The 26,245-nt window shown below is 35.8% G+C and overlaps 4 protein-coding genes across 5 annotated transcripts; 2 read left to right on the forward strand and 2 right to left on the reverse strand.

The window, feature by feature from the left end:
- Positions 1–993: 993 nt before the first annotated feature.
- On the forward strand, positions 994–4,433 carry LOC110729594 (U-box domain-containing protein 35-like). The gene is made up of 4 exons (XM_021909342.1): positions 994–1,873; positions 1,952–2,656; positions 2,779–3,537; positions 4,025–4,433. Exons 2-4 carry the CDS (start codon positions 2,264–2,266, stop codon positions 4,211–4,213), a joined length of 1,341 nt encoding a protein of 446 aa, XP_021765034.1. The 5' UTR covers positions 994–1,873; positions 1,952–2,263; the 3' UTR covers positions 4,214–4,433.
- Positions 4,434–6,930: 2,497 nt separating this feature from the next.
- On the reverse strand, positions 6,931–8,391 carry LOC110729595 (putative septum site-determining protein minD homolog, chloroplastic). Its single transcript, XM_021909343.1, has one exon. It carries the CDS (start codon positions 8,194–8,196, stop codon positions 7,213–7,215), a length of 984 nt encoding a protein of 327 aa, XP_021765035.1. The 5' UTR covers positions 8,197–8,391; the 3' UTR covers positions 6,931–7,212.
- A 9,075-nt stretch (positions 8,392–17,466) lies between these two features.
- LOC110729597 lies at positions 17,467–20,221 on the forward strand. Of its 2 annotated transcripts, XM_021909346.1 has the most exons (3): positions 17,467–17,630; positions 18,796–18,988; positions 19,226–20,221. In XM_021909346.1, exon 3 carries the CDS (start codon positions 19,257–19,259, stop codon positions 19,869–19,871), a length of 615 nt encoding a protein of 204 aa, XP_021765038.1. In that variant the 5' UTR covers positions 17,467–17,630; positions 18,796–18,988; positions 19,226–19,256; the 3' UTR covers positions 19,872–20,221. The 2 variants fall into 2 exon arrangements, with proteins under 2 accessions (XP_021765038.1, XP_021765037.1); XM_021909345.1 differs by having other exon boundaries at positions 17,468–17,630; positions 18,796–20,221.
- A 589-nt stretch (positions 20,222–20,810) lies between these two features.
- Positions 20,811–26,036, reverse strand: LOC110729596 (deSI-like protein At4g17486). The gene is made up of 4 exons (XM_021909344.1): positions 25,528–26,036; positions 23,830–24,091; positions 22,444–22,511; positions 20,811–21,492 (listed from the first exon to the last, which is right to left on the reverse strand). Exons 1-4 carry the CDS (start codon positions 25,660–25,662, stop codon positions 21,196–21,198), a joined length of 762 nt encoding a protein of 253 aa, XP_021765036.1. The 5' UTR covers positions 25,663–26,036; the 3' UTR covers positions 20,811–21,195.
- Positions 26,037–26,245: the final 209 nt, after the last annotated feature.

A 26,245-nucleotide genomic window follows, 5' to 3' on the forward strand; every position in this document is an offset into this window, starting at 1 on the left:
CTTGGCTACCTGTATCACAAGTTCGAGAGGAAGTTGTAAATGGTTATAGACAGGAAATTGAGTGGAAGAAACAGAGGAAAATGTTCCCATACCACAAAATACTGAAAGCACAAAAGGTTTTTTTTTCCCCTTCCTACAACTTATATGAAAAGTACTGTTATTGGAGAGTGTATATCCTTATTCTGTTAACGCGATTTTTACTAAAACTGAAACTGTATGTACTAACTGATCTTTACTGATTCATGATGGAGTAGTATTTTGTATATACTGATTTGCTGATTACAACTGCTTCCCCCCCCCCCCCCCCCCCCCCCCCCCCCCTACTATATTCTGCTTCATCTGTTATTTCAGTTAACAAAACTTATTCTGCTAAATGCAGGTAAAATCAGAAATTGTAGTACTTGAGTCAGATGATATTGCCATGGCACTTTCATTGGAGATCACTAGAAAAGCAATAAGACATCTTGTCATCGGAGTTACATCAACAAGCATTTTTTCAATGTACTAACCAGATAGTGAGAAAGTATCTTACATGGTTCATTGATGTTTTCACATCTTAATTCCATGACGAATAAGCTCAATCAGAAAATAACTTTTTTGTAGGAAAAATCTGACAATGATCAGGGGAGATGATCTATCACAAGTCATCTCAGAAAATGCTCCTGGTTTTTGTTCAGTCTATGTCATTGGTGATGGAAAGCTTCAGCAAATACGTCCTGCAGATTCAGAACAGAATGTGATATACATGGATGAAACAAGTAATCTGTCAAGCACGTCGACTGATAGTTCTTCTAGCTCTTCTTCACTTACAATAGGTAAATCTGCAGACAATATGAACTTATCTATCTATTTTGAAGTTGTGAGTATATGTACTACTTCTGGAATTATCCGAGTATTTCTTAAAACTAAGGATATTCTGATGTTGATGTGAAGAGAACACAACCTTAAAGTTAGTGAAGAAAATCAGTTTTTGAATCTAAGGCGTTTCCTATGTTGCAGGCCGTCTACTGAAAAGCAGGCCTTCATCACCAAAATGTGAGTTTTTACGAGTTGCTTGTCTATTTAAACACAATATTAGGTCATACCTGCTTTAAAGTTATCTAACACAGACAACTTTGACAGACGGAAGCTTAGCTAGTGGCCCTCCTGCTTCAGAATCTTCCACTTCTGTTTCCCAACCTAAACAACACGAATATCTCCCAAGAAATGCTGCTGGACCTAAAGTTTTAGCAAGGGAAACAATAGAACTCAAGCATTATTTTTATAAGGATACAAATTCAAATGTTGGGAGTGCCAGTATTCGCAGTCACAGTTCTAGCAGTGGAGACTCTGGATCATGGGCCTCTGATCGAACATCTCCTGGAAGTTCATTCGCAGGGATCCAACCTAATGCCCAGTCACCTACAGGCACTCCACCCCCGAGATCTTTTCTTTACACTCCACCTGCTGGTTCTTTTGTTGGGAATACTCCCGCAGTCTCTTATGCAGAAACACACCCGACAGGTTATTATAGGGGCACTCCCCCGTGGTCTCTCCTGTAGGAACTCCACCCACAGATACTTATGCAGGCACACCACTAGCACTCTCTCGCCCAGGAACTCCACCAGGAGGTCCTTATGCAGGGACACCACTAGCCCTCTCTCGTCCAGGAACTCCACCAGGACGTTCTTATGTGGATACTCATGCAGTTCCTTATGCTGGTACTGCGCCTACAGGTTCTTATCCAGGCACACCTCTAGCACTCTCTCGCCCAGGGACTCCACCAGGATGTTCTTATCCGGACACCCATCCAGTCCCTAGCTCTGGTCCTCTACCCTCAGTTTCTTTTCTAGGTATACCATCAGGTTCTGAACAAAGTGCTTCTCCAAATCAGGTAATCTCATGACTGATAAATTATCTATTAGATGATTACCTAGCTCCTATGATGGATTTCTTATAGCCTGGTATGCAGATGTCTGAACTTGAAAAGCTGAGGATTGAACTAAGGCATATCGAAAAAATGTATGAACTGACCCAGAATAGTTCTATTGATGAACGGGTAATCTCTTATTCAACGCCAACTAATTTCAACCACTCCCTTTGTTTAAAAATGCTTACAGATTAATGTGAACATCTCAAAATGCTTGCTCAAAGATGATATATAAGCTACACTAATTGAACTTCATGTCAATAGATATAAGGAACTTCCATTATATATTTTCCATGTCCTGCTTATGTAATTTCACCTTTGTAGTTCCAATTTCCACTTGATCAGCTCCAAGAAATGAGCAAGGAGCGATTGGAGGAAGCACTAAAACTGAAGGAGGATAAATGTAAAGAGATCACTAATCTTGAGAACAAAACCAAAGCAGCACAATTTGCAGCTATAGATACAGGGGTAAAAGCTGAAAGAAATAATCGCAAGAGCAGATCTGAACAGGCTCAAGAGGAGGAAAGCAAGAACAGGCTCAAAGAGCTGTTTGCAAGTCCAGCCGTTCAGTATCAGAAGTTTACATGGGAAGAGATCGTGGAAGCCACTTCGTCCTTGTCAGAGGAGTTTAAGATCGGGGCAGGTGCATTTGGGATTGTGTACAAGTGCAAGTTGCACCACACTACTGTGGCAGTAAAGGTCCTCCACTCTAAAGATAGTGTCACAAACAAGCAATTCGTTCAGGAGGTATGAGAATTAGTTTTAAAATTGTGTTTGAAATAAACCAACAAATAATTGTGCAACAATAAGATGAAAGACATTAGTTTAATCAGATAATGATGTTTAATTTACTATTGGTACTTTAACAGCTAGAAATCTTGAGCACAATTCGTCACCCTCACCTACTGCTGCTCCTTGGAGCTGTTCCAGAAGAGAGTTCACTTATATACGAGTACATGGACTACGGTAGCCTTGATGATGTGTTGTTTCATAAGAATGGAAAGCCTTCTCTACCTTGGTATGAAAGGTTCAGAATCTGCTATGAGGTGGCAGGGGCACTTGCCTTTCTTCACAGCACGAAGCCAAGACCTATTATTCACAGGGACCTGAAACCAGCAAACATCTTGCTTGACCACAACTTAGTTAGCAAGATTGGTGATGCTGGTCTAGGTACAATGATCAATTTAGAGCCCTCCGATATGTCCCTGAAAACCATATACAAAGAAACTAGCCCAGTTGGTACACTTTGCTACATTGATCCTGAGTATCAGAGGACTGGAAGAGTTTCAACTAAGTCGGACATATATGCCTTGGGAGTGGTGATCTTACAGTTATTGACAGCAAAAGCAGCAATTGGGATATCTTATTTGGTTGAGGATGCAATTGATGAAGACAATTTGATAGAAATCTTGGATCCAGAAGCTGGGGAATGGCCAGAGAAGGAAACACTTGAGTTGGCGTTACTAGGACTGCAGTGTTCTGAACTTAGAGGTAGAGATCGGCCTGATTTAAGAGATAAGGTTCTTCCTGCCCTAGAGAGAATGAATGAAATGGCTGACAGTGCCCGCAATTCAGCTACAAACGCCCAAACAGCAACACCAGTACACTTTATCTGCCCCATTCTCAAGGTATGCCAGTCATACCTTTCTCTTGTCAGATTTCATTTGCTTTCCTAACTTGACAGAACTAAAAGATTGAATCTTTGCTGGTCACCTTAATCTAGACTGCTAGACACATTGTAAAGTTTTCATGGTTCTTACATGAACAAATAGTCCACTGACATGGACTATACGTCTCTTTTGTTTACGGCAAGGCGGCATACATCTGGAAACTGGATCCCCTAAAGACTAGCCAACAGTGACTTTATTAAGCTATTGAAATGAATTTGTCCTTGATAGAAGCTACTACAGAACAATCTCAGATCATTATGAGTCCCTCAAGATCCCAAACCAGTATAATAGGATATCAGAATGCAACATTTTTTAGTTCTTAAAATAATTTGTTACCTAGCATTAAAAACCAAGGTTGTAAGAAAGCAAATTAAAACAGGAAGTCATAAACTACACTTGAAATTATTGATTCATTGCTAATAAATCCTTGTGATTTCACTAACAGGATGTAATGGAGGACCCATATGTGGCAGCTGATGGATACACATACGACCGGAGGGCGATAGAGCAGTGGCTGACAGAAAATGACACATCGCCCTCTACAAATCAACCACTTCCTCACAAGTTTATAATGCCAAACACTGCCCTGCTTGAAGCTATTAAACAATGGAAGTCCAAACAACGTACAAGATAACTGACACTTTGCTGCATATACTACAGGCTTGGCTTGGTTTTGTAGAAGAGAGTGTTATAGAATGAAAGGAACTTTAGCAAATACTACTAACCTTCAAGAGGACCTGGAACGGGCAAGATTGATTAATTTCTACATTGCACTATTACATTTTCTCTAATGTAATGTAATTATATATTCATTCATGAGAAGATAAATCAAAGTTATTCCATTTTTGGATCAACATGCATGACATTATAGGTTTATATACGTTAATATGAATGGATTTACATGTTATTCTGGAATGGGTCGTGTTTCATGAGATGTCTCCCACTCTTGTTTATTTTCTCATCTTAGCTTATTTTTCTAACTTCAAAGATCTAACTTCGTAAGGACATGGGCGACATCGTTTTTTCCAATATGCTTTGTATTGTGGTGCAACGATTTTGACAAAACAAATCGAGGAGAAAATAAGCAGAATATCATCTAACATAAACATAATATTGTGAGACATGTTGGTAGATTCATTTGTTCGCCTCTCTGTTAAATATTCTTCTCATACACAAGGCTGTAATCATCTTTACAAAACTCATGGAAGTAAATCAATGCACATAGCAAACTATTTTGACTTCTGGAACAACATAAAGACATCATGAAGCAATTTTATAGTCACTTCAAAATGTAAAGCATGTAAATCAAACTTATTAGTTCACATGGTTTGTCCTTCAAAATCCTTGATTTAAAGCCATTATTTTCTGATCTTATATCCCATCACCACTCAAGGCTCACCGAGTTCCTCCTTTATATCAGTAATCTTGAACCCCCCCACTCGGCTTGCCACCCAAAAGGCCAAAAAATACTTAATGTATGAGAATCATTTCCTTACCAAAGCGGAAGTTCTATATTTTATAGAAGATAACCACAAAGCCTTGGGAAATAGTCAAATAGAACATAATCTGAGATTACAGCCTCTTGGAAAGCCAACACACTCCGTACTTGATTAGTAACTCTCATCTGCATAAAATATTCACACCCAGCAGCATAATCCGCCGAGTACTGCCCACAGGGCACAGGCACAGTATTTTGATAACCGCCCAAGTACCCAATATACACAATCCAAAAATAGCCATCCAAAACACACTTAAGTACACAACCCTTCTTGGCTTCTTGTCATCCTTTTCCTTACTGTTGTTATAAATAATAAAATACACAACTCTTAAAGTGAAACTCATATATCAAAGCAGCTCTATTTGAATTTACGGGTAGAAACACCAACTAATTAGCAACCAGAACCCAAAGTTCGTCATTAAACTAACTGAAAATCCCGGCTACATAATTGGTGTACACTTCTCATACCAGAGTAACCAGACACAATATAATTATAAAGATCGGAGAAATGAAAGAGGATCTTATACCTTCCACAGATCTTCATTTTGAACAAAATTGCTTGACCATCAGGAAATGATGCTTTATTTCCTCCACTTCTACAGTAAAAGTCTTCCAAAAGAATCGACATACCGCTTTCCAATAAGTAATGTCTGACCATCCTAACAGATCTATCCTAATCTTAATCAGAATACAAGAAAATCAAGATCCAGGATTTTAAAAAAAATCTTTTACTTTGTATGTTCTGGTTGAGAGTGAAGCAGAACGAAATTGCAAGGTAAATAATGAAACAGAGGTTCCCTGAGATCCTGATCACTAAAATATAATCAGCAGCAGCAACCTCAACATCAGCTATCAGTGAAAACCACAATCAATCCATCATATAGACAACAATTCCCTTGATAGCTTATAAAAAGCAATATACAGCCCTTTTTCTTTTTTTTTCCCCCAAATCCATTTTGACCTTGCTTTTTGCTTGAGGTACTGGGCTTTTATAATTTATATTTCCTCTACAAGCACCAAATCTCTTAAGGGGTGGCTTCTATCACTCGGTATAATTGTCTTTTTAAGTTTTGATATTATCCCCTGCAGAATTTTAACCTTGACCCTTATGGCGAATCATGGTCTCTCAGGTCTATCTTCAAGATATCCCTTTCGCCTTGAAACTGTTATTTTAACTCCCCTCTGTCTCCCCAACTCACTCAGCAAAAGAAAACCAATATTTAAAGACTAGAGAGTGTGAGTTGCTTAGGTCATTGGTGTGCTAGGTTAAAGTGGGAACAGTACTGCACTAGATGAATCCACGATAACCCAGGGAGAAAAAATAGGTTACAATGGCACAGCAGTGAGCTGCAAAAATCTATCAATCGAATTCTATCTTAAGATTTTACTCAAAAGAGCCACGGAATAGGCACTTAAGTAATGTCACAAATTATCAAGAAAACTACATCATCCAAAAGCTCATCTACAATCATGTCCCTCTAATGCTTTCTCAATGTGTAAAAAGTGGTCTCAGTCCCAAATGCATATGAACGCATTACACAACTATAGCACTCCACAAATACTACAGCGCAAAATATGCACAATATAAATGGTAACTACATAATCTACATTAACCCTCAACTAAGGGCTCCCATTTCTTTCTACTCACACAAAAGCAAAATAAAAATAGAAAAAGAACTAATCTTGAAAGCTCAAAGTGTTTTTTAAGCATCAATCATTCAATCTATCTCAACAAACAAGTAAATCAAACAGCCTATAAGTCATACAAGTTGATTACGCAGCTAACTACATTGTGCAGATGATGAAAATCAAAATATATACAGGCAAAGCAACTAAGAATAACTTCTCCAACATAAACAAAAAATGATTCAACAATGCATAACATTCCATTCAAATTAATGCAACAAAAGTTACAAAGTTTTCATGATACAATTATCCAAAGCTGCATTCCAATATTCTAGCTACTTCATAGAGAAAAAAAACGACAGCAAATTGAATTCCAAAATAAACTTTTAGTTAAAAAATCCCGTACCTAGCATCTGTACACAAAACTTCTCAAAGCAAATTCATAATCCAAGCTCCAACAATTGACCTCCTCCACATGATCCCTATAACTACATTGTCCAAACCTCACTTCATCCTCCAAAGAACGAAAAGAAGCCGCGTTTCTTGGGCTCCTCCTCAACCATAACCGCGGTCATACTATCCTGTTCCACAAGCCTCCAAGCAGCTTGCTCGAAAGCCAATCCGGCCAATGTCGGGGGCTTATTCAAAACCAAAGGATACCCTCGATTTGTGCTCCGAATAACCTCGGTATCATCCGGAATTACACCCAGAAGCGCCAACCCAAGCATCTCCTGAACATCCAAAACAGACATCATATCTTCCCCTTGAATCATATCAGTTCTAACCCTATTAACAATCATCTTAATATCCTTAATCCCATCACACTCCAACAATCCAGTAACCCTATCAGCATCCCTCAACGCCGTAATATCCGGTGTCGTAACCAAAATCGCCTCATTCGCCGGCGTAATTGCGGTGATAAACCCAGCATCAATTCCAGCAGGACAATCAATTATAATAAAATCTGGGGATCCCTCATTTCGATGTTTTAGGGCATCAACAAGCCAAATTAGGGCTTTTCCGCCAAACCCTAATGGCAATTTCGATCTGGGTTTAGAAATACAAAGAAGCTCGAAATGGGACCACCTCTTATCCCTAACCAACGCTTGATCAAGACGACAATCGCCATTAAGAACCTCTAAAGCAGTGTAATTCACACGATTCTCAAGACCCAGAAGAAGATCGAGGTTTCTAAGCCCAACATCGGCATCAATGGCGACAACAGAGAATCCATGACGAGCGAGGGAGATGCCGATGTTAGCAGTGGTGGTGGTTTTTCCAACGCCGCCTTTGCCGGAGGTGATGACGACGACTCTAGGGGTGGTTCCGGCGAGTTCGGGTTTACGATTGTATTGAAGAAGTGATTTAATGGAGGTGAAATGGGGTTTTTGAGGTGGGGAAAAGTAGGGTTTAAGGAGGGGTTTGAAGGAGAAGAAGGGGTTGTTGGAAGGAGAGAGAGAGTGAGGGGAAAATGGAGGTTTTAGGGATAGCATTGCTATGGAGAATTGGAGATGGGAGGTGAATTGGGTGTTGGAAATTTACAGGTGTGAGCTCATTTTGTTGGGAAGAAGGAAGGTTGAAGAAGGTTAGTTTTGGGCCAAATTTCTGGGGATAGAAGCACAACGGTTGATATGAACAAGGTTGAGATAATACGATTTGGGTATAACAATTAGGACAATATGTGTGTGTCCAAAATAGAAGGACCTACTCGTATCACATATTAGACGATACAACTCGTTCGTGCCTTTAACATTGCTTCATTAAACTACACTTATGTTTTTAAAGTACGGTGAATTGGTGGTATAAATTACGGAGTAATAAGCATAACTCTTAGTGAGTATCAATAGTAACGGGACAAATTGGGTTTGGGTGAGACGAGATTAGAGAGACATAAAGAATAGACTGTATGGATAAGTTTGGATACGGTGGGGTTTTAATACAGAGTACTGTTATTTGTTCAACAAAGAAGAGAATACCACCTCTGTTTCATATTATTTTATTATTGTCTTAAATTTGAAAATATGTTGTGTTAATAGAGATGACTTGAAAGTTGATAAGAGTAATTTGCACAACAAAGACATATTTTTTACGTTTTCATTCCACAAGTACATCTATGTGTTGTTTAACCTAATTAAAGTAAGAAAAATAACATACATAGCCCTTAGAGCCGCATATAACATGTTAAAAGTGGAAAAATAAAGATTACATCGATCTAAACATAAATACCCCTTAGAGATCTATTACATAGCACACTCATTGGTTGTCCTTTTATAATGGGCATGAGGAGAGAGAAGATGGGAAAAAAAAATGGAGACATAAATGCATGACTTGCATGACTTAAGGCAAAAAGTGGGCAAAAGATTAGGGTTCGCCACTTGTCTAGTTATAAACTTATAATTGGCATAGTTTTTTTATTTTTTTATTTTATGCTACTTATATTCTCTTAAGTGTTTTACGTGCATAAGAAACTTAAAGTACAAATATAAGAGAGAAAACATGTGTGATCAAGAAAACCAACTAATGGTAACACAAGTCCTTGATAACTAGTTGCCTAGTTATAAGATTTCACATTGATTAGATGACACTACTTCAACATGACAAGGACCTCCATTTGATGATTTTTTATTGCGAAATTACACTTCCTCTTGAACTTGTAATGTTAATAAAATTTCGGAAAATTTTACATTTGCTACCAGCGAAAGCACCTTGCCTCACATTTACTATCAGTTTAATTTTTTATATTATCTTACTACCACCCAATTCCCAAAGTTATACATATTGCAACGAATTCCGTAAAGTGGGGCCTATTGTTTAATCAAATAATAATTTAATTTTTTTCTTTTTTTTTTAAAAAAAAAAAGAACCTCTTTGAAAAAAAATTCTCAGCCACCTCCCATCCCCGTCAACCACCCTCCCCCTCCCCTTCCCTATGCCGGCGTCCAAACATCGTTCTCTCGACGCCAAACCCCAAACCTCGACCGACGCACTAGAATCTCTTGTGCGGCGACACCGCTCTGCCTTTAGCCCTTAAACCCTTTTCCCTCCCAAGAAATCCTAGTATAACCCTCCCCCCACCCTTGAAACCTCCTGATCGCTCCTCGCCTAGCTCCAAAATAGGATTTTCGAGGGTGGAGGAGGAACGATTTGGGGATTTTAGAGGTAGGGGATGGGTTTTTATTCCTATGATTTCGTGGGCTTCGGGATTGTGGTTAGGGGTAAGGAGGAGGGGCGACAGTATGCAGCGTCGGAGCAGAGAAAGTGGTTGGGCTCATACCAAAGAAGAGAAAAACTGATGGTCGGTCGCCGACGAGGGGAACGGGGTTACGGGTTTCGTTTATGGTGGTTTCGGGCTGGTGTTTAAGGGTTGGGGGGGTTGTTTAGGGTGGTTTTTCGATTTTGAGCTAGGGGTTAGGGCAGCGAGAAGGGGATAAAGGAGGGTGATGGCTGCCCTAATGGGCTGTCACCGGTGCCGGTAGGGGGGTTGCTAGGTTTTTTGAAAACCAAAAAATCATGATGGGTTGAAGGTGGCAAATGGGGAGGCAACGACGGTGTGCGAGGAGGGAGGGTGGCAGTGAGGGTAATTGATCTCACGCACATAAATTGTAATTAAAAGTGATAGCAAAATTAAAATTATGTGATTTTGTATGATAGCAAAATAAAATAAATTGTTTGATGAGTAGCAAAAGTGAACTAGGGGTATTTGAGTAGTAGCAGATGTGAAATTTTCCTACATTTTCACTTCATACAATTCGAGTAAAATTGTCTAGCTTGCCATACAAAATTAAAATTCTCATCTTTTGTACTAACCATAACAATTCTTGTTTGTACGTCTTTGCAATGCAGATTGAAAGTATTACAATTCAGTTTGAAAAAACACACGGCCAACAACAAAAACTAAAGAAAAAATTACATTGAATAATCGAATATACATTATAAATTATAGCTTGTAAACAAATCTTCACAATGTTCATATTATTTTACACTACAAAGTTGACTAAAGAAAATTTATCAATAAAATTAAGGTAAACTATACATGAAGCACACCGTCCTTCAATAGCAACAAGACACTCATCCTCATTGAAAATACATCCCGCCTCCCCTTCAGCAGCTCTCTCATTTTCTTCAGTTAATTCACAACCAATAAACATCAACAGCCTATGCACAAACAGCTCAAATATGCAAGCAACTTCCATAACAGAAAACAAGCTATCCCTGTACTCTCTGAATTCTTTGGAAAGGATATATATGATCAACTAATCAACCAACACAAATATTCAAATAAATAAAATCAGATTTGCAACATAAAAACACCCTAAGAAACACAAACAAATAAAAGAGATTTGATTTTGATTAACATAAAGAGAAGTCAGAAATCTCGTGTGGTTTAGCCAAGCTCATTGCAACCCAATATATTGAGATGCTGCTTTTGCAATATTATAGAGATTCATCACCCCTTTGTCTCGATATTTATCAGCATATCATATTAGTTTAATCAATCAAATCAGAAACATGCATTTTCAATAATATTCAACACCAAGCAATAAAGTTTGAAAACAAGAACTGAAAAATCACTATATGTGCTTGCTCAGAACCACAGCCAAGTATGTGTTGTCTTCAGCCAAAAGGTCAGAAAATTCTATCCAAACTTAGATTCATCATAGCAGCACCAAACAGCATAAGGTTCAACATACAGAAAATAAGAAATGTATGAAGCCTTTCCAGGATCATATGACACTACAAGTAAACAAGCCACTGATCAGGATAAACCACATTAATTTATATAGCATCCGAGCCATTACACCATAAGGAACGAAATTTATCCTACGGAATTGGTATTTGGACGCAAACTAACCATTACAAAAACGCAATAGATGAATTATAGATTTGTGTTTAATGCTCCGTGGAAGAAGAAGTCGTTAATAGAAAGGCTCACGGCGAGACCAATAGATCCTGTCCTCTGCCCAAAGAACACTCCCGTGTTCCAATGTCGTCATAGCAACATACATACAAACATAAACAAAAAACTGTAAGCAAACATAACTAATGAATTGTGAAATAAGAGCTTCAGTGTGTGTAACAATCAGATCATAGATCATTGATCTCACTGAAATCCGCTAAGATAATATAAAGTATCATCATCAACTCTAATCATTCCACAAACATACCACAAAATCACAAAACAATTCACAATAAAAAAAAAAACACATTATACAAACATCGATATCTAAGAGGTTTACTCAGACAGCCAAGGGGTTTGTCTTCAACCCGAAGGTCAGAAACTCTAGTCCACACTAAGCTTCATCACTGCATACCCAAAAACAAACACTAGACTTTACCTGAACAACACACAATCACAAATACATCAACAAACACAACTATACATTTAATTCTGTAACGAGTACTCAGACAGCCAAGGGTTTGTCCTCAACCAAAAGGTCAGAAACTCTAGTCCACACTTAGCTTCATCACTGTAACTCTTTAAATTTACAACAAATAACAAATTATATTCTACTAATCAAAAACCATTACAAACAATAAATCTATGTTGATGATGATTGTTTCAAAAAAAAAGGGTAATGTAATGTGATGTAATGAGTGCTCAGACAGCCAAGGGTTTGTCTTCAACCAAATGATCAGAAACTCTAGTCCACACTTAAGCTTCATCACTGCACTTCACTATATAAGATTCAATAATAAATTCGACAACGAACACAACACAATGAATAATGTCATCACCAAAACACAACCCCAAAACAAATAAAACAAACAGGATGAATTGAAATATATGTGGCGTTTCCAGGATCAAGAGACACAAATTAAAAAAAATCCAATGATCAGGATATACCACATTGTTAAACATTGATTTGTCGCCCGAGCCATTATGCCAAGAGGAACTGAATTTATCCCCCAGAATTGGTAATGGGCGCAACATAAAATCAAATGGGCTAATTTCAAGAAATCAAATTTATAATTTTGAACACAAATTAAGTAAAAATAATTCAAATCAAATAATAAGAATTTGATATTTTGAGCTCAGTGGAAGGAGAAGTCGTTTGTTTTAAAGCTCACGGAAAAACCCAATAAATTGGATCTTGTCCACTGCCTATTTACACTTCCAGTGTTTTTATCTCATCATCGCATCAAGTATTGCATTTTTAGGGTTTAAATACTAGTAAAACAATAAATTTCATTTAAATAATCAAATATACAAGCTTTTTGAGAATTAAAGACTGCATTTTTAGGGTTAGTTTAAAAATTAAAACATTTAATTTAGTACAAAAGGGCATCAGTGTGTGTAACAATCAGATCATAGATTAATAATCTCACTGAAATCCGCTAAGATTCAATTTAAATTATCATCATTTAGCCCTAATTAAATCAAGCAAAAACAAATTTCAATTAACAAAAAAAAAGGATCTTTCACATTTTTTAAATTTTAAAAAAAGAAGGGTATTTGAAAGATTACCACCATCATCAACCAAAATGAAGATATTGCAATTGAAAACTTTCCAACGCTGAAAATTCCGACGAATTAGCAAAATATCGTTGAACCTTGACGTCGAAATTGAGTATCAGAAACCTAATTCAGAAAATTAATGGGGGGATTTTATAGAAGAGCGGAGTGCTGAGAGGAGAGAGATTGAGAGGAATGATGAAATTGAAAAGAGGGGTTAGGGTTTTGTAGAGGATGAAGAAGAATATTTAGGGTTTTGCTGATTTGAATTGCGGCTATAATTCAATGGGTTTGGGTTTTGGGTTTTAGTTGAGGTTGAACTTCATAATTTTAGTGTTGGGCCTTTATCCATTGCCAATTGCTCAATTGAAAATTTTACACTACACCCGGTGTAGCTTCTGCTACCTACACCCCCTCCCCAAATGACGTCATTTTGTTCTTTTTTGTGTTTACTTTCTTTTTTTTTTCTTTTTTGTAATATACCATTGCAAGTTAATATAATGTTTTGAGTTTCAATTCCATGTAAAAATTATTGTACTCGTATAAAATAAAGAGTGTGAAGAGATTTCCATGGTATCAATTATAATAAAGCAATTGATGATCCTTTGTTTCAAAAAACTAAGCAATTAATGATCCTAACTCACAAGAAAGCAACTCAATAAGCAAATTGCAAGCCTATTCGAATCAATTACAAACAAATTGCAGTTGCTATGACAGCGGTGGTGGCGAGATGATGGTGGTTATGTGGCAGCGGTGATAGCGGCGGCAGCGAGACAACAGTGGTCGTGGGGCAATGAGGCAACAATGGTTATTGTAGCTTAATTAGTTGAGTGGGTTAGAGGGGGAAAGCGCAAAGGATTAAGAAACAGGGAAAATATAAAGAAGCTCAAATCACCATTGATAAAAGCTTGCTTCTGATTTTAATGAGAAGTGTATAATTTTTAATTTTTTTTATAAACAAAATATTCGTATAATTTTATACACAAACATATAATATTTTTAAAATGAACATATTTATTTAATTGTCGTAAATGAACATACAATTATTTTAAATTGAACATATAATATTTCCAAAATGAACATATTTATTTAATGGTTGTGAATGAACATACAATTATTTATAATTGTACATATAATATTTCAGAAATGAACATATTTATTTAACATTTGTAATTGAACATATAATATTTCAAAACTCAACATATTTATGTAATAGTTGTAAATGAACATACAATCATTTATAATTGAACATTTAATTAAGGAGCATTATCATAGATGAAAAATGTATAAAAATTATAATTTTTGTACTTGTTATTGAAATTTTTTGAAGGTAGCACACACTCCTTATTGTAATTGTATGTAAGAATCATTTCCATGACAACTGCTATATAACACACACTCTTATTGAAATTCCTTATTAAATTTGTAAAATTAACTACTTCATGATATAATTGGGTGCTTTAATTAGTAGTATAAAAATATGTTTATCATATATCAAAATTCTAATAAATGTATCTTAATATGCATTTGATCATATAATATTATGTGATTGAACATTTACCAACTAAAAATGAACATTTATCAAAGAAATTTCCACTTCAAAATATAAAAAGAACAAACATTTATATGTGAATGATCATGTGCTAATATATAAATGAACATTAATTATATTAATAATCTATTAACATGTGAATAACATCATACTAATATATAAATGAACATTTACCAAATTGAAAATGAACATTCATAAAAAATAGAACTTTCCACTGCGAACTAAATTTACAAATCTATACTCATACGAAATAGATTAAATCATCTAGAAATTTGCGACAATTATACTCTTTTTTAATTTTTTGAGTTCAGCAATTTTATAAACTAATAACACACCACAAATTTTCTTTTTTTTTCCCCATTTTTTTTGTACAAAAATAAGTAAAATTATATCATCATACTTACTTTTATACATTTTCAAGCTGGATGTTTATTTTATTTTCATGAAAACACAATTGCCAACAAAAATCAATAAAAAAAACTAGGACATTAAACTTGTGTTTTCATTTCAAAATCAACAAAAACACTTACAATTTCGATTTTCGACTTTGTTTTGGTACTTTTATCCAGCGATTGTGTAAGTTTATCTCATATATTAGACATTGTGCTTGACTATTATAGAGAATTATAACTTTTTACTGAAATTTATTTGCAAATATTGAAGATTTTGATGAGAGAGAAAATGGAGAAATAAAATGAGAAGAATGAAGGGAGAAAATTTGAATGGTGGTTCAATTTTTTTTTTTCATAATGTAGTGTGTGGGGTATAGATGGTTACTGTAACAACTTGCAAGAGGATAGTATATGAGAAGTGAGGAGTTAGTAGGAGGAAGGGTAAAACGGTACCGTTTTTGTATGGGGGTGTAGGTAGTAGACCCTACACTAGGGTCTAGTGTTCACTAATTATTGCTCAATACGTATCTGTAATTTGTAAAGTCTACCTTGATCAAACTTCATCTATTGGGGAGTAGTGATAGCCCACCCATGTTGCAAAATTGCAGTCTCTCTCCTCTCAATAACAATATATAAATTAAAAATAACAATACCATGGTAGTGGGTAATACTTACTCATGTATTGGGTGTTAGGCCATGTTCACTTCGTCTTAATTTGCTAAATTGAAATTAGTTTTATAGAATTTAAATTATTTTTGCTGAAGTTAAATTATTTTTATTAATTCTAGTGATATTTCCTTATTAAAGTTACTGATTTAGAATTATTTTTACTAAATTGAATTTATTTTTACTGATTATTATTTTTTAAGGTAAAGTGAACGGGGCCTTAATGGTTGTATAACGACAACATCACGGTATAGTTTAGTAATTTACTACGTAATGTGTAATTTTTAAAAAGCGAGATCACAATTTGAAAAACGCAATAGTATAGGGTCAATATGTATAATCTCCCTTTTTACTTAAAATTACGATTGTTTGTTATGTAAATTTACAAAGATAGAGCCTTGTTTATTTTGTGTATAGTTGCAATGCCTATAACTAGAAACATTAATGTTTAATTGTGCACTTTAGAATTGTGTAAAATAATGCAAATGGACAAAGAAAAATAAACCAAGGAAAAAAAAAACAAAACGTCCTTCGTGATTTAGGGCATATTCTAATTTACTGAATTGAGCTGAATTATATAATTTATGAGAGAAAGAAATTAGAAAATGAACTGAAATAATTGAAGTTGAACTGAATTGGCCCTTAATATCTCATTCAAGATTGTTGGCGTCTTTTCAACAACCCGAGTTGCTAGTGTTTCCTTCTTCCAACAACCTTAAGATTTTTTTTTTTGGGCGTTTAACAATTCAAATCTTAAATGGTTAAAAACTTCTTATACAATTATATTTTCTCACGAGTGACTTAAAAGACTAAATAAATTAACAATTAAACTTTGACTTATTGTTTTCATTGCAACTACCATTGAATTGACATATGTAACACATCAACATCCACAATTATGTTCCGCAGTTCCACACTAGCATTCACATCCCATATGATATCTAGTATCCTTAGCAATTATCTATCATATTGTTTATATTTATACAAAAACACTATCTTAATAAAATATCATAATCATTGCATACCATGTTCCATCAAGGCATCAACAATGCTTGTGCACATAATAACCATAGATTGATTTTACATGTGCTAGTATATCAAAATTCGCAACACAAAGTGTTATCCTAAATCGAGTAATTGAAATCAAAAATAAAATAAAAGTCTAGCCGCATTTAAATTAAAACATATCGATAAACTAATGATCACCGTCTCCCCTTTAAAGACTTCAATAACTACTTCTATACCCAACAACTTGTATTTCTCTTAACTTTTTCAATTAATTTGTATTTTGATACTTTTAAAATTATAAGATAATACAAGTGACAAATTTCATTATAATTTGTCCTCTATCCAACTAGATTTTTTTATACAACCCACAGAAAATGCTTAGAAGTCAACTCTACGCAACACTACATAGCTCTTAAAATCTAGACCGTCAATTTTACATCCCATGATCATCATGCCATTCCCAATCAACGGTCAAGATCTCCTCAAATTCTGACCCCACACTTCACAAAATAGGGACCCACAAACTTGCCTTCAAATCTACACTGGTTGGCACACTAGTAAAACCCACGTGTCAGAATTATCTAGATTTAACGTCTACCTTACTCAATCAAAAATTGACACCTGTCCAACCAAAACTCTTAAAATGACTAAATTACCCTTGTAATTTCTCTCACCTCAATATCCTTGTGATAATCAGTTCATAATTTCCTTCTCTCTTTTCTTCCTTTTTTTTTCCTTTCATTTTCTCTCTCTTTTCTTTCTTGGTTTTTTCGATCTATTGAAACTCGCTTCCTTTTAATCGTATGCATAGGATTAGGGTTCGTATTATTTGGGCTTAATCTTGGATTAAATCAGGTATTGATTTATTAAATTGTATTAAAATTTGGAATTTTTAATTAAATTTTCGATTTTGATTGTCGGTTTGTTTGATTTCTTGATATTTCATGAAATTGCTGATCCAGCATACTGTGATTGTGCATAATTTCATTTGGGTGTGTTGGATCTCGATTTTTGTGTTATTATTTCGTTGGATTTGAGGGTTTTATGTAAATTTTTTTGGTCGTAGATCCTGTTTTCCCCCTTTTTGATGAGAATTTTGGGATTATTTTGTTGGAATCATTGTTATACCTATAATTTTAGCATTTCTAGGTAAAATATTTGTTGAGTTTGATTCATTACTAATCTTGTGATTGTTATCTGTAAATAGAAATGTTTATTTCTCTCATTTTGTTTGATCCAAGCTAAATTTTCATTGAATATGATCTATATATTTGACAGAGTGCTTATTAATTTATTATGAATGTTTTTTTTTATGAATGATTAAGCTTCCGAATTGGAACCATAGTACTCAATTTACTTCAATTTAGTGTTCTTATTTGTTTAGCTTGGGATTTAACTTTGAATGGGGTAGATGAACTTTCGGATGTGTAACGGGATTGGGTCTTGAGGTTTTGTTGGCTTGGATACGATCCGATACATTGGATAAGTGGCTTGATTGAGTTTTAGACGAGTTTGTAAGGCACATGATGAGTTGATGACCTTTCAACTCGGCTTTGATGGATAAATTGTTGGAAGGAATTGGGATTTGGGATGGGTTATAGAGTAAATAATAAAGCTTGGACTTTTTTTTCTTTGGTTGTTTGGGGGTGGAGGGAGGGGAGGGTGTTCATACTGATTCCATGTGTTAATGTCATTTATTAAGAGTATTTGCGCGTGCTTTTGTATGGACTAATGAGTTTTGGACGATTTTGTAAGACACTTTGTGATCTCTTCCAACTTGACTTTGGTGGAAAAATTGTTGGAAAGAATTATGCTATTGGGATGTGTTTTAGATTAAATAATTATACAGCGCATGTGTGTGTGGGGGAGAGGGGGGGGGGATACTGATTCCATATGTTAATGGTCACTATTGAAGAGTTTTTGTGTGTGCGCTCTGTATATGCAATATGTGTGATAAGTCCATGCTGCTCATGATCCTGATTCCTGAGTCCTGACTTTGTTTTTGTGTTTATAACTACAGCTTGGTGGTCATGTAACTTCTTTTGGAACTGACTGCTGTCATATGTGAATTCAAATTGTATACATCCCTGGCACACACAGATGGGTGAACTGAGGACAATGATGCGAAGGAATGAATCATTCAGAACTTACCAGTTTGGTCTTCTTCTTTCCCCTGTTGTCTCAGTTTGGGGTTGTTTTGTTCGTAAGATAAGGTATAATTACAGTCCTGAGTGGGTGTAGTAGACATTGTCTCAGAATTCAGTATAGTTCCACAGCTGATAGGAAACATATAAGGAAAATATAAAAAAAAATAGCAGGAGATAAAAAAAAGGTAGATAAAACAAGTCTCTCAAAACATTTAAATAAAAAGAGAGATAATTAGAGGGTAAATGTATACTTCGTAAAATAGTTCTTATTTCAGGAAAGATAATCTTACTAACATACTATAGTTGAGGTTAATTGGAGTTAAAAAGGTCGGAGATGGAGTCAGCGAAAACCCCCCATGTGAAAAAGGCAAAAAAGAAGCAGGTGAAGGATGAATTGGATCGCATGAAGCAGGCAGAGAAAAAAAGGAGGAGATTGGAGAAAGCCTTGGCGACTTCTGCAGCAATTCGATCTGAACTTGAGAAGAAGAAACAGCTGAAAAATGAAGAGCAACAGAGACTTGATGAAGAGGGTGCTGCAATTGCTGAAGCAGTTGCTCTCCATGTTTTACTTGGAGAAGACTCTAATGACACGCCTACAATTGTTTTGAAGAAAGAGGAAGACTTTGGTGGTTGGCACCATACTGCGAATATCGGACTTTTTATGGACAAATCTGCTCTGTCGCATCAGAGCCTAAATAAGTGCTCCTTGGAGAGTTTTGGCTGGTTTCCGGGATCTTATGGACAAGAGTGCGAGTGCAATCACTTTGGAGATATCAATCAGCCCTTTTCATCATATCCACTTGAGAAAAACTTCCACATGCCATATTTGGATGATGGACCATGGAGCAATGACGATATCTCTGCAGGCCTTATTGCGGCACAGGCTGTTTCATCTCTCCAGATTGGAGAAGATGCACACGTGGACAGAGTTTTCTTCAACCGATATTGAGATTGCTTAAAATAAGGGTTATGATTCATATGATAAAGGCAGAATATCACTGAATAAACATCCAATGTATATACTGCTTCTCTGATGTGCCCCTTGTTTTCAGTCTCCTGTAATGTTGTCGACATTGTTATTGTCATCATGTGTTTGGATTTTTCTTTTAGTATGGCTTACTGGTTCTTAGCGTTTCGTATAGGATGAATTGAGTTTGAGCTTTGTCAAGACTGGGATATTCTGAATGACCAGTAATGTCTTTGTTATTGTGATTTGAACTAGTATTATTATCATCATTCTGTGTTTACTGTGTAACTGGGCTATGAGATGCTAATACAATATGATTATGTTTTTCTTCTTGTGCTTTGATTGCTAATGTTTTTGTGCGTGTAAGTTCTGGGAAAAAAAGGCGGCTGCTAAGATAGACCTTGGTGGACTTCTAATGTCTCTTTTTTTCAGCGATCTTTACCTGGCCTGTTCACTTAGAAGTTGAAGACATGTAGTGTTGATTTGTTCAGCCTAGTTGTTTACTTAGCGCTGGAGAAGCAGCTGTGGCACTTGGAGGTGACCACTCAAGACATCAGACTTATCAAATGGGCGCAGGGCGATCTAGCAGGAGCTTTACATGGCAGGGGAAAGCTCAGCAAATTACAATCTTTTCTACCTTTTTTTCACTGTTTTAGTATTCTTTCGTAAGGTTTCTGGGGACTAATATCCCTTTTTCTCATCTGTCAAAAAAAAAAAAAAAAGAAAGCAGTTTGCAGTTTCGATCATGTAGCCTTAAAGTTTAAATTGCTTCCAAAACTGCGGTTAGCTCTGTACTCGCATTGTTGGGAACAACTGATCAGTATGGATAATTTTGTGGGAATCTTACTAAACTGTACAATGTACACTTTTGAGGATCAGTTAATATCATTTTTTTTTTTCTGGCTAATATTGAAACGACGATTTATAACAAGGGAACACTGAATAAATTGTTTCAGTTCTGAAATACTATACCGTGACTACAAAGTTCTCACAAAATGAGTTCAATGCAAAGAAAATAAATTGCTAACTTGCTGGAAGCCTGAGAATATTACTAATGTAAATGCAATTCCATCCCACGTAGAGGGGGGAAGCAGGATGGTAAAACTGGCCTAACAATTTTGTTGCAGGAATTTGAAGGAATACAACAAATTTTCACAATGTACTTCATACAACTTGAGTTGGTCGTAAGTGCAAGTTTAAAGAAGAGAGAGCAGTACATTTTACAAGGATACACAGTTACATAACACATTCTTGGAGAATAGCATTGGCATCTTTTATCAGTTAAAAAAACCATGTACTCTTCCCATCAGCTACCACGACGTGAATTCTGTCTGAGGGGTGCTGCTGCCGCTGCTTCATCATCTGCTTCCTGTTGCAGCTGCTGTTGCCTAATCACGTCCTGATTTGGCCCATCAATTACAGAGCTTGTGGAGGGTTTGTCACCAGCAGGAATCATATTCTTGAACCAAGAAACTTGGAATCGAGGTGAATTCCTGTTGGAATTTGGGCTGTCCGGGGATACTTGTGAGTTAGAGGCAATGCCTGCAAGGAAACGATATGCAACCTTGCTGGCTGTGACAATTTCTGTCTTAGCTTGTTTGAACTGCAGTGATATCAGAAATTAGTCATAAGAACTTATAAACAAACAAAAGACTGAAGGGAGGGAGGATGGGCTGTTGAGATGGTATAGAATTTCAAAAAATGGCATGCAGTTGGGCTGTTTAAACCAGGGCATATTTTTTACAGAATGAAGTCTAAAGTTCACAGTTGGTGATTACTTCCTATATATGTTATATAGCATGCAGAAAAAGCTGGATAATCATCCCTAGCAGAGGGAGGGGTGCAGGGGGAAGCAAAGTCAACTTCACTGAACCCAATGTATAATCCCAAGGTGCATTAAGGCAATGAGTGGCCTGCTGCACCTAGGCACACGCCTCACTGAAGTGAAGCACACTTAATAAATCTTATACGTACTATCATAATTTAGGAGTCAACGTTCAACTTTAAACCACAAGATCTTTCATACTTCAATTTTAAACTACATTTCCTATCTCATCCTACCATTCAATAACTTCCACTACTCATATTAGCACAAGTTAGTATAAGGAAATTTCAGAGTTAAAATTAAATTTGAGGGCCTCAAATGAAATTCACCTAGCTCAATAAGTGAATCATTTTTCCCATTTAATCTAAATCAATCTCTCTAAAACCAACAATACTTTGCACAGGTATCTCTTAATTTCATAAAACAAGGACCTATGTTCACTACCATCATTCCAGCAATGCAGGTATACATGACCCATAACCTTTATAAAAGTAGATTCCCCTCTGAGAAAGGTCGGCTCACTACCAATACAGTCTACTCCTTTACTACCCCAGCAGTTTCTCCTATTTGGTACTATACAATATCATCGAATCTTAGTCCTTCGGAAGGTAATAAACATTTCACAAGGCTATTTAAGAGACGATAAGAAAGTTGATATGCTACTAACACCGCTGACAATGAGAAAAAAGACAATTTTAACTTTCTAAGACAGTACAGAAGCAAGCTTACACGATATGCAGTGTTTCCCGCTATTTCAACTGCAGCATCACCAGCATGTGCAAATCGGTTAACCCAACCTGCAAGTATCAGGGGCTATCGATTAATTCGTAGAAAACTTTGCTAGGAACACAGATATCTTCTCTCAAAATAGCCTAGCAGTAACTTGGGATACAATGATACATTATGAATTTATGCAAACCTGAGTTGCATAATGATTCTACAAAAAAAAAAAAAAAAAAAAAAAAAAAACCTTGCAGCTTAAAAGAGAGCCCCGGAAAGAGAGAGGGAGGGGGAGTGGTAAAACCACTTTCCATCCAATGTGATTCAGAATTCTGTCAAAGCAATGATAATATGATACAAACAGTAGCTGCAATAGAATCATATTCAGGTATGCAATAGACAATTACACCCTTACTTCTTATATACATATGCACAAGTTCATAGGGAATGAGAAAAACAGAATACGTGGTTTATCATACACTATAATATTATAAACTAAAACATGATGTCTGATAGAATAATTCAAATGAAAGTTAAGGACCGATAATTATTAGATAAAGTACAATTCCCTAAATTCCCTGCGGAATTTAAAAGTTTAATACCACCACCTGGTCCACCCATCGGTAGAAACGAATCTAGTAAACAGGAAAACATAAACATCACAAAAGCTGACAATCCTTGAGACACACACTAGCCGCAGCAGGATGCTAGGTAAGCATAGAAATACACATTGGGCCAACTCATGGCCAAAAACAGGGGTTTTCACGCCAAAAAAATATGTAGGAAAATGAAGGAATGAAGAATTATAAAGAACGGTAACAAGGGATGGAGGAAAAGTGGAATATAGTGAACAAATCATTCCCCCAAATTACCACCACCAACAACAAAGCCTTAGTCCCAAAATGATTTGGGGTCGGCTAAACATGCATCGTCATAAGGAAACGTACAATAAAGAGAAACAGACATAACAAAGATAATCAGTTGGAAAGGTTTGAGAAAAAGTGACTTAAAAATGAGGGATTTTCTTAGTGAACACTGAACAGATCATTGTGCCAATCAGCTTAAATACAGATTGCTACTAAATGTAAACCTAAGAACACGCTTACATGCTAAAGTTAAACTGACATCGGGAATTCAGATTTCTAAACCTTTTAATGATATCATAATATGCTCCCAGATAATTTACCACAGTAAAGAGTGGTAAAATATTCATAGCTCTCATGTACAGAGTACAGATTTGGAGCCACAGATTAGCTAGGTGATCACATACCAAAAGAGCACAATCTTATGAATGTAAAAGTCAACTCGTGACAGTAATAAATGCAATCAAGACAAGGGGCCATGAAATTAGTTACAATTAATCATAATAAAAGCAAGGCTGCACTGATGCTATACCTGGAAGTTTTGGAACACCAAACCTTTCACATAACTCATCACAAAAGTGATTGCAATTTCGTGCGAGCAAATCATAGGATTCCCCTTGCCACTCTCTACTGAGTTCCCTCAAAATCTGATTAACCTTGGAGACAGGAAGATTGGTTTGTCCAAGAACAATTTTTTCACGGTATGTATACATGGGGTTTTGTGTAGCAGGGCAGCTAAAGACTCCAGTTCCTTGTTCACAATACCCAAACGACCATTCATCTTCTCCATACACCTGTAATTATTCCATGGAACTTACCAATTATCATTACTATCCTTAATACATGTCATAAATCAAAAATTGAAAACACATAAAGTTGTTACTATGAAGTATTTGGCATAACTATATACTACAAACTAATCTGATATAACCAACAAAAACAATCAAAAATTACCAAAATATTGGAATGCAACAACAGTAGAATCAACACAGATTACAAAACGGGTCAGAATAATTTCTTGTCCCGCAATTCTAATGTACTTGTTTAATAATTAAGAACAGTAACACACAATGATTAACTTAGCATGGGAACATAACAGCTTGATAACAACTTAGGAAGTTCACACCCCCGTGAAGTCACTAATTTGTACTTTGTAAATGGTATATGTATGATTTTCAGTTAACAACAGAAAAAGGGGAAGAGATAAATTGGCAGCTCAAAGTTTAATGCCAGGAGTTCAGGTATAATAGAGAGAGTCAGTCAGAATTTAGCACTGACCAAATATCAATATATCATCGTATCAATACAAAATACTATAAAACAAACATACTATCTAGACAAACTAAAGAGTAACAAATAAAGGAGGCTCCCAATCATCACGCGTAAATGTTGATATTTGTAAAAAAAAAAATAAACAAAAAAAAAAAAAATCATAGAAACGCAGTAGTGATGGATATTTAATTGGCTGAAGCTGACCAAGGGACAGAAACTTTTGTGATGCCTAACCCTAAAGCACACAAAATAATTACAATAAGCGTAGATGAATGCTGCTGCTAATAAGTAAGTAAACATATCAGCAGATAACCACACGCCCTTTGCTCTTTTAACGCATTCACATACCAGGTACATTAAGATGCAACTCATTCATTCTCAATACAGACCTTCAAACTACAATTACAACAGCTATCTAATGCAAAGACATGATGTAAAAACTACGCCGGTGACATTAATCCTCTTGATTTCTTGAAGCGTAAATAATCAACAGTCCTTCAAACCACCTCCTCATGACCACATCGTTGACAGTATTCCTCTTGCTACGTACACAATCATGAGTTCAAGACTACAGTCCTTTAAATCACCTCCTCTATATAGAACATCAGAACTATAGAAGTACACTACAGCCGAGACTGGAAATTCGCAACGCAATCTACTCTATAGCATCTCAACAACTATGCCACCACAAACAACCAACCAATAACAATCAGAAAACTCCAACGACAATTAATGTCAAACAAACAAAAAAACTCAAATAATGTAAAGCTAAAAATTGCTAGAAATCAAGCATATGATCATAAACTAGTAAACACACAAAATCAAGTAATAAAAACAGTAAAGCAGAGCTATAATAGGTAAATTTAGCAAAATTATCAAACAAAAACCCTAGATCTGGCACAAAAAATTCAAAATCTCAAAAATACAAAATTACCAAAAATAATCAAACTGAAATTACCTGAATAGCACTGTGAAAGATACCGCCTAATCCAATTCCATCTTTGAAGAACTTGTTGATATGCATAATAGTATTGTTCGTCTTATCTGAACCGCTGTTCGTCACATCGTAAATGTGAAGTACAACATCCGTCATCTCTTTCTAACCAAACAAATGCTGATTTCCAAAATTATAAACCCTAATTCAACCCCCCAAAAACCCTAATTTTATCCCTCTATGCTTGAATTAACTCCTTGTTTTTTCTCTCTCTAAATTGAAGATTTGAGGAACATGAATTACTCCAGAATGCATCAATTGTACACTTTCTCTCTCTTCAAGAGTGTGGAATTGTGAAATTTGCGACGTTTGTGAAAGTGTCGACAAATTTGGGGGGAAATGAAAATATTGTTTGGGGAATGTTGCAAATATCTTCTTCTTTCTTGTATTTTGTGGATTTCGGAAAACTGTAATAAAATGGAAGGAAAGAGTGATAATTGGAGTACCTTCTTCTTCTTTCTGGGTTTTTGATTTTGGTTAAAAAGGATAGAGTGTAAAAGACATAAATGACCTTCTTTCTTAAAGATTTTAATCTTAGTAGTTAATGCCATCATTAATGTTATAATAAGTTATTTTGTAAATGATTTTAATGCCAATAATTTGACCTGATTTTCACTGGAGTTAAAAAACAAAACGTTTTGAATTTTGATAAGGTCATAGTTTATACAGTATTTCGTACACT

Source organism: Chenopodium quinoa, unplaced genomic scaffold (assembly GCF_001683475.1).
Source record: "Chenopodium quinoa cultivar QQ74 unplaced genomic scaffold, ASM168347v1, whole genome shotgun sequence".
NCBI lineage: Eukaryota > Viridiplantae > Streptophyta > Magnoliopsida > Caryophyllales > Amaranthaceae > Chenopodium > Chenopodium quinoa.

What these genes read in the sequence shown, in the direction of transcription:
- LOC110729594 (XM_021909342.1), top strand. Translation starts at nt 2,264, where the DNA reads ATGAGCAAGGAGCGATTGGAGGAAGCACTAAAACTGAAGGAGGATAAA. An exon ending in ACAAGCAATTCGTTCAGGAG is followed by an intron (nt 2,657 to 2,778) that starts GTATGAGAATTA and finishes GTACTTTAACAG; the next exon opens with CTAGAAATCTTGAGCACAAT. An exon ending in TTATCTGCCCCATTCTCAAG is followed by an intron (nt 3,538 to 4,024) that starts GTATGCCAGTCA and finishes TTTCACTAACAG; the next exon opens with GATGTAATGGAGGACCCATA.
- LOC110729597 (XM_021909346.1), top strand. Translation starts at nt 19,257, where the DNA reads ATGGAGTCAGCGAAAACCCCCCATGTGAAAAAGGCAAAAAAGAAGCAG.
- LOC110729596 (XM_021909344.1), bottom strand. Translation starts at nt 25,662, where the DNA reads ATGACGGATGTTGTACTTCACATTTACGATGTGACGAACAGCGGTTCA. An exon ending in TCTTTCACAGTGCTATTCAG is followed by an intron (nt 24,092 to 25,527) that starts GTAATTTCAGTT and finishes GAATAATTACAG; the next exon opens with GTGTATGGAGAAGATGAATG. An exon ending in TGGTGTTCCAAAACTTCCAG is followed by an intron (nt 22,512 to 23,829) that starts GTATAGCATCAG and finishes TGATACTTGCAG; the next exon opens with GTTGGGTTAACCGATTTGCA.
- LOC110729595 (XM_021909343.1), bottom strand. Translation starts at nt 8,196, where the DNA reads ATGCTATCCCTAAAACCTCCATTTTCCCCTCACTCTCTCTCTCCTTCC.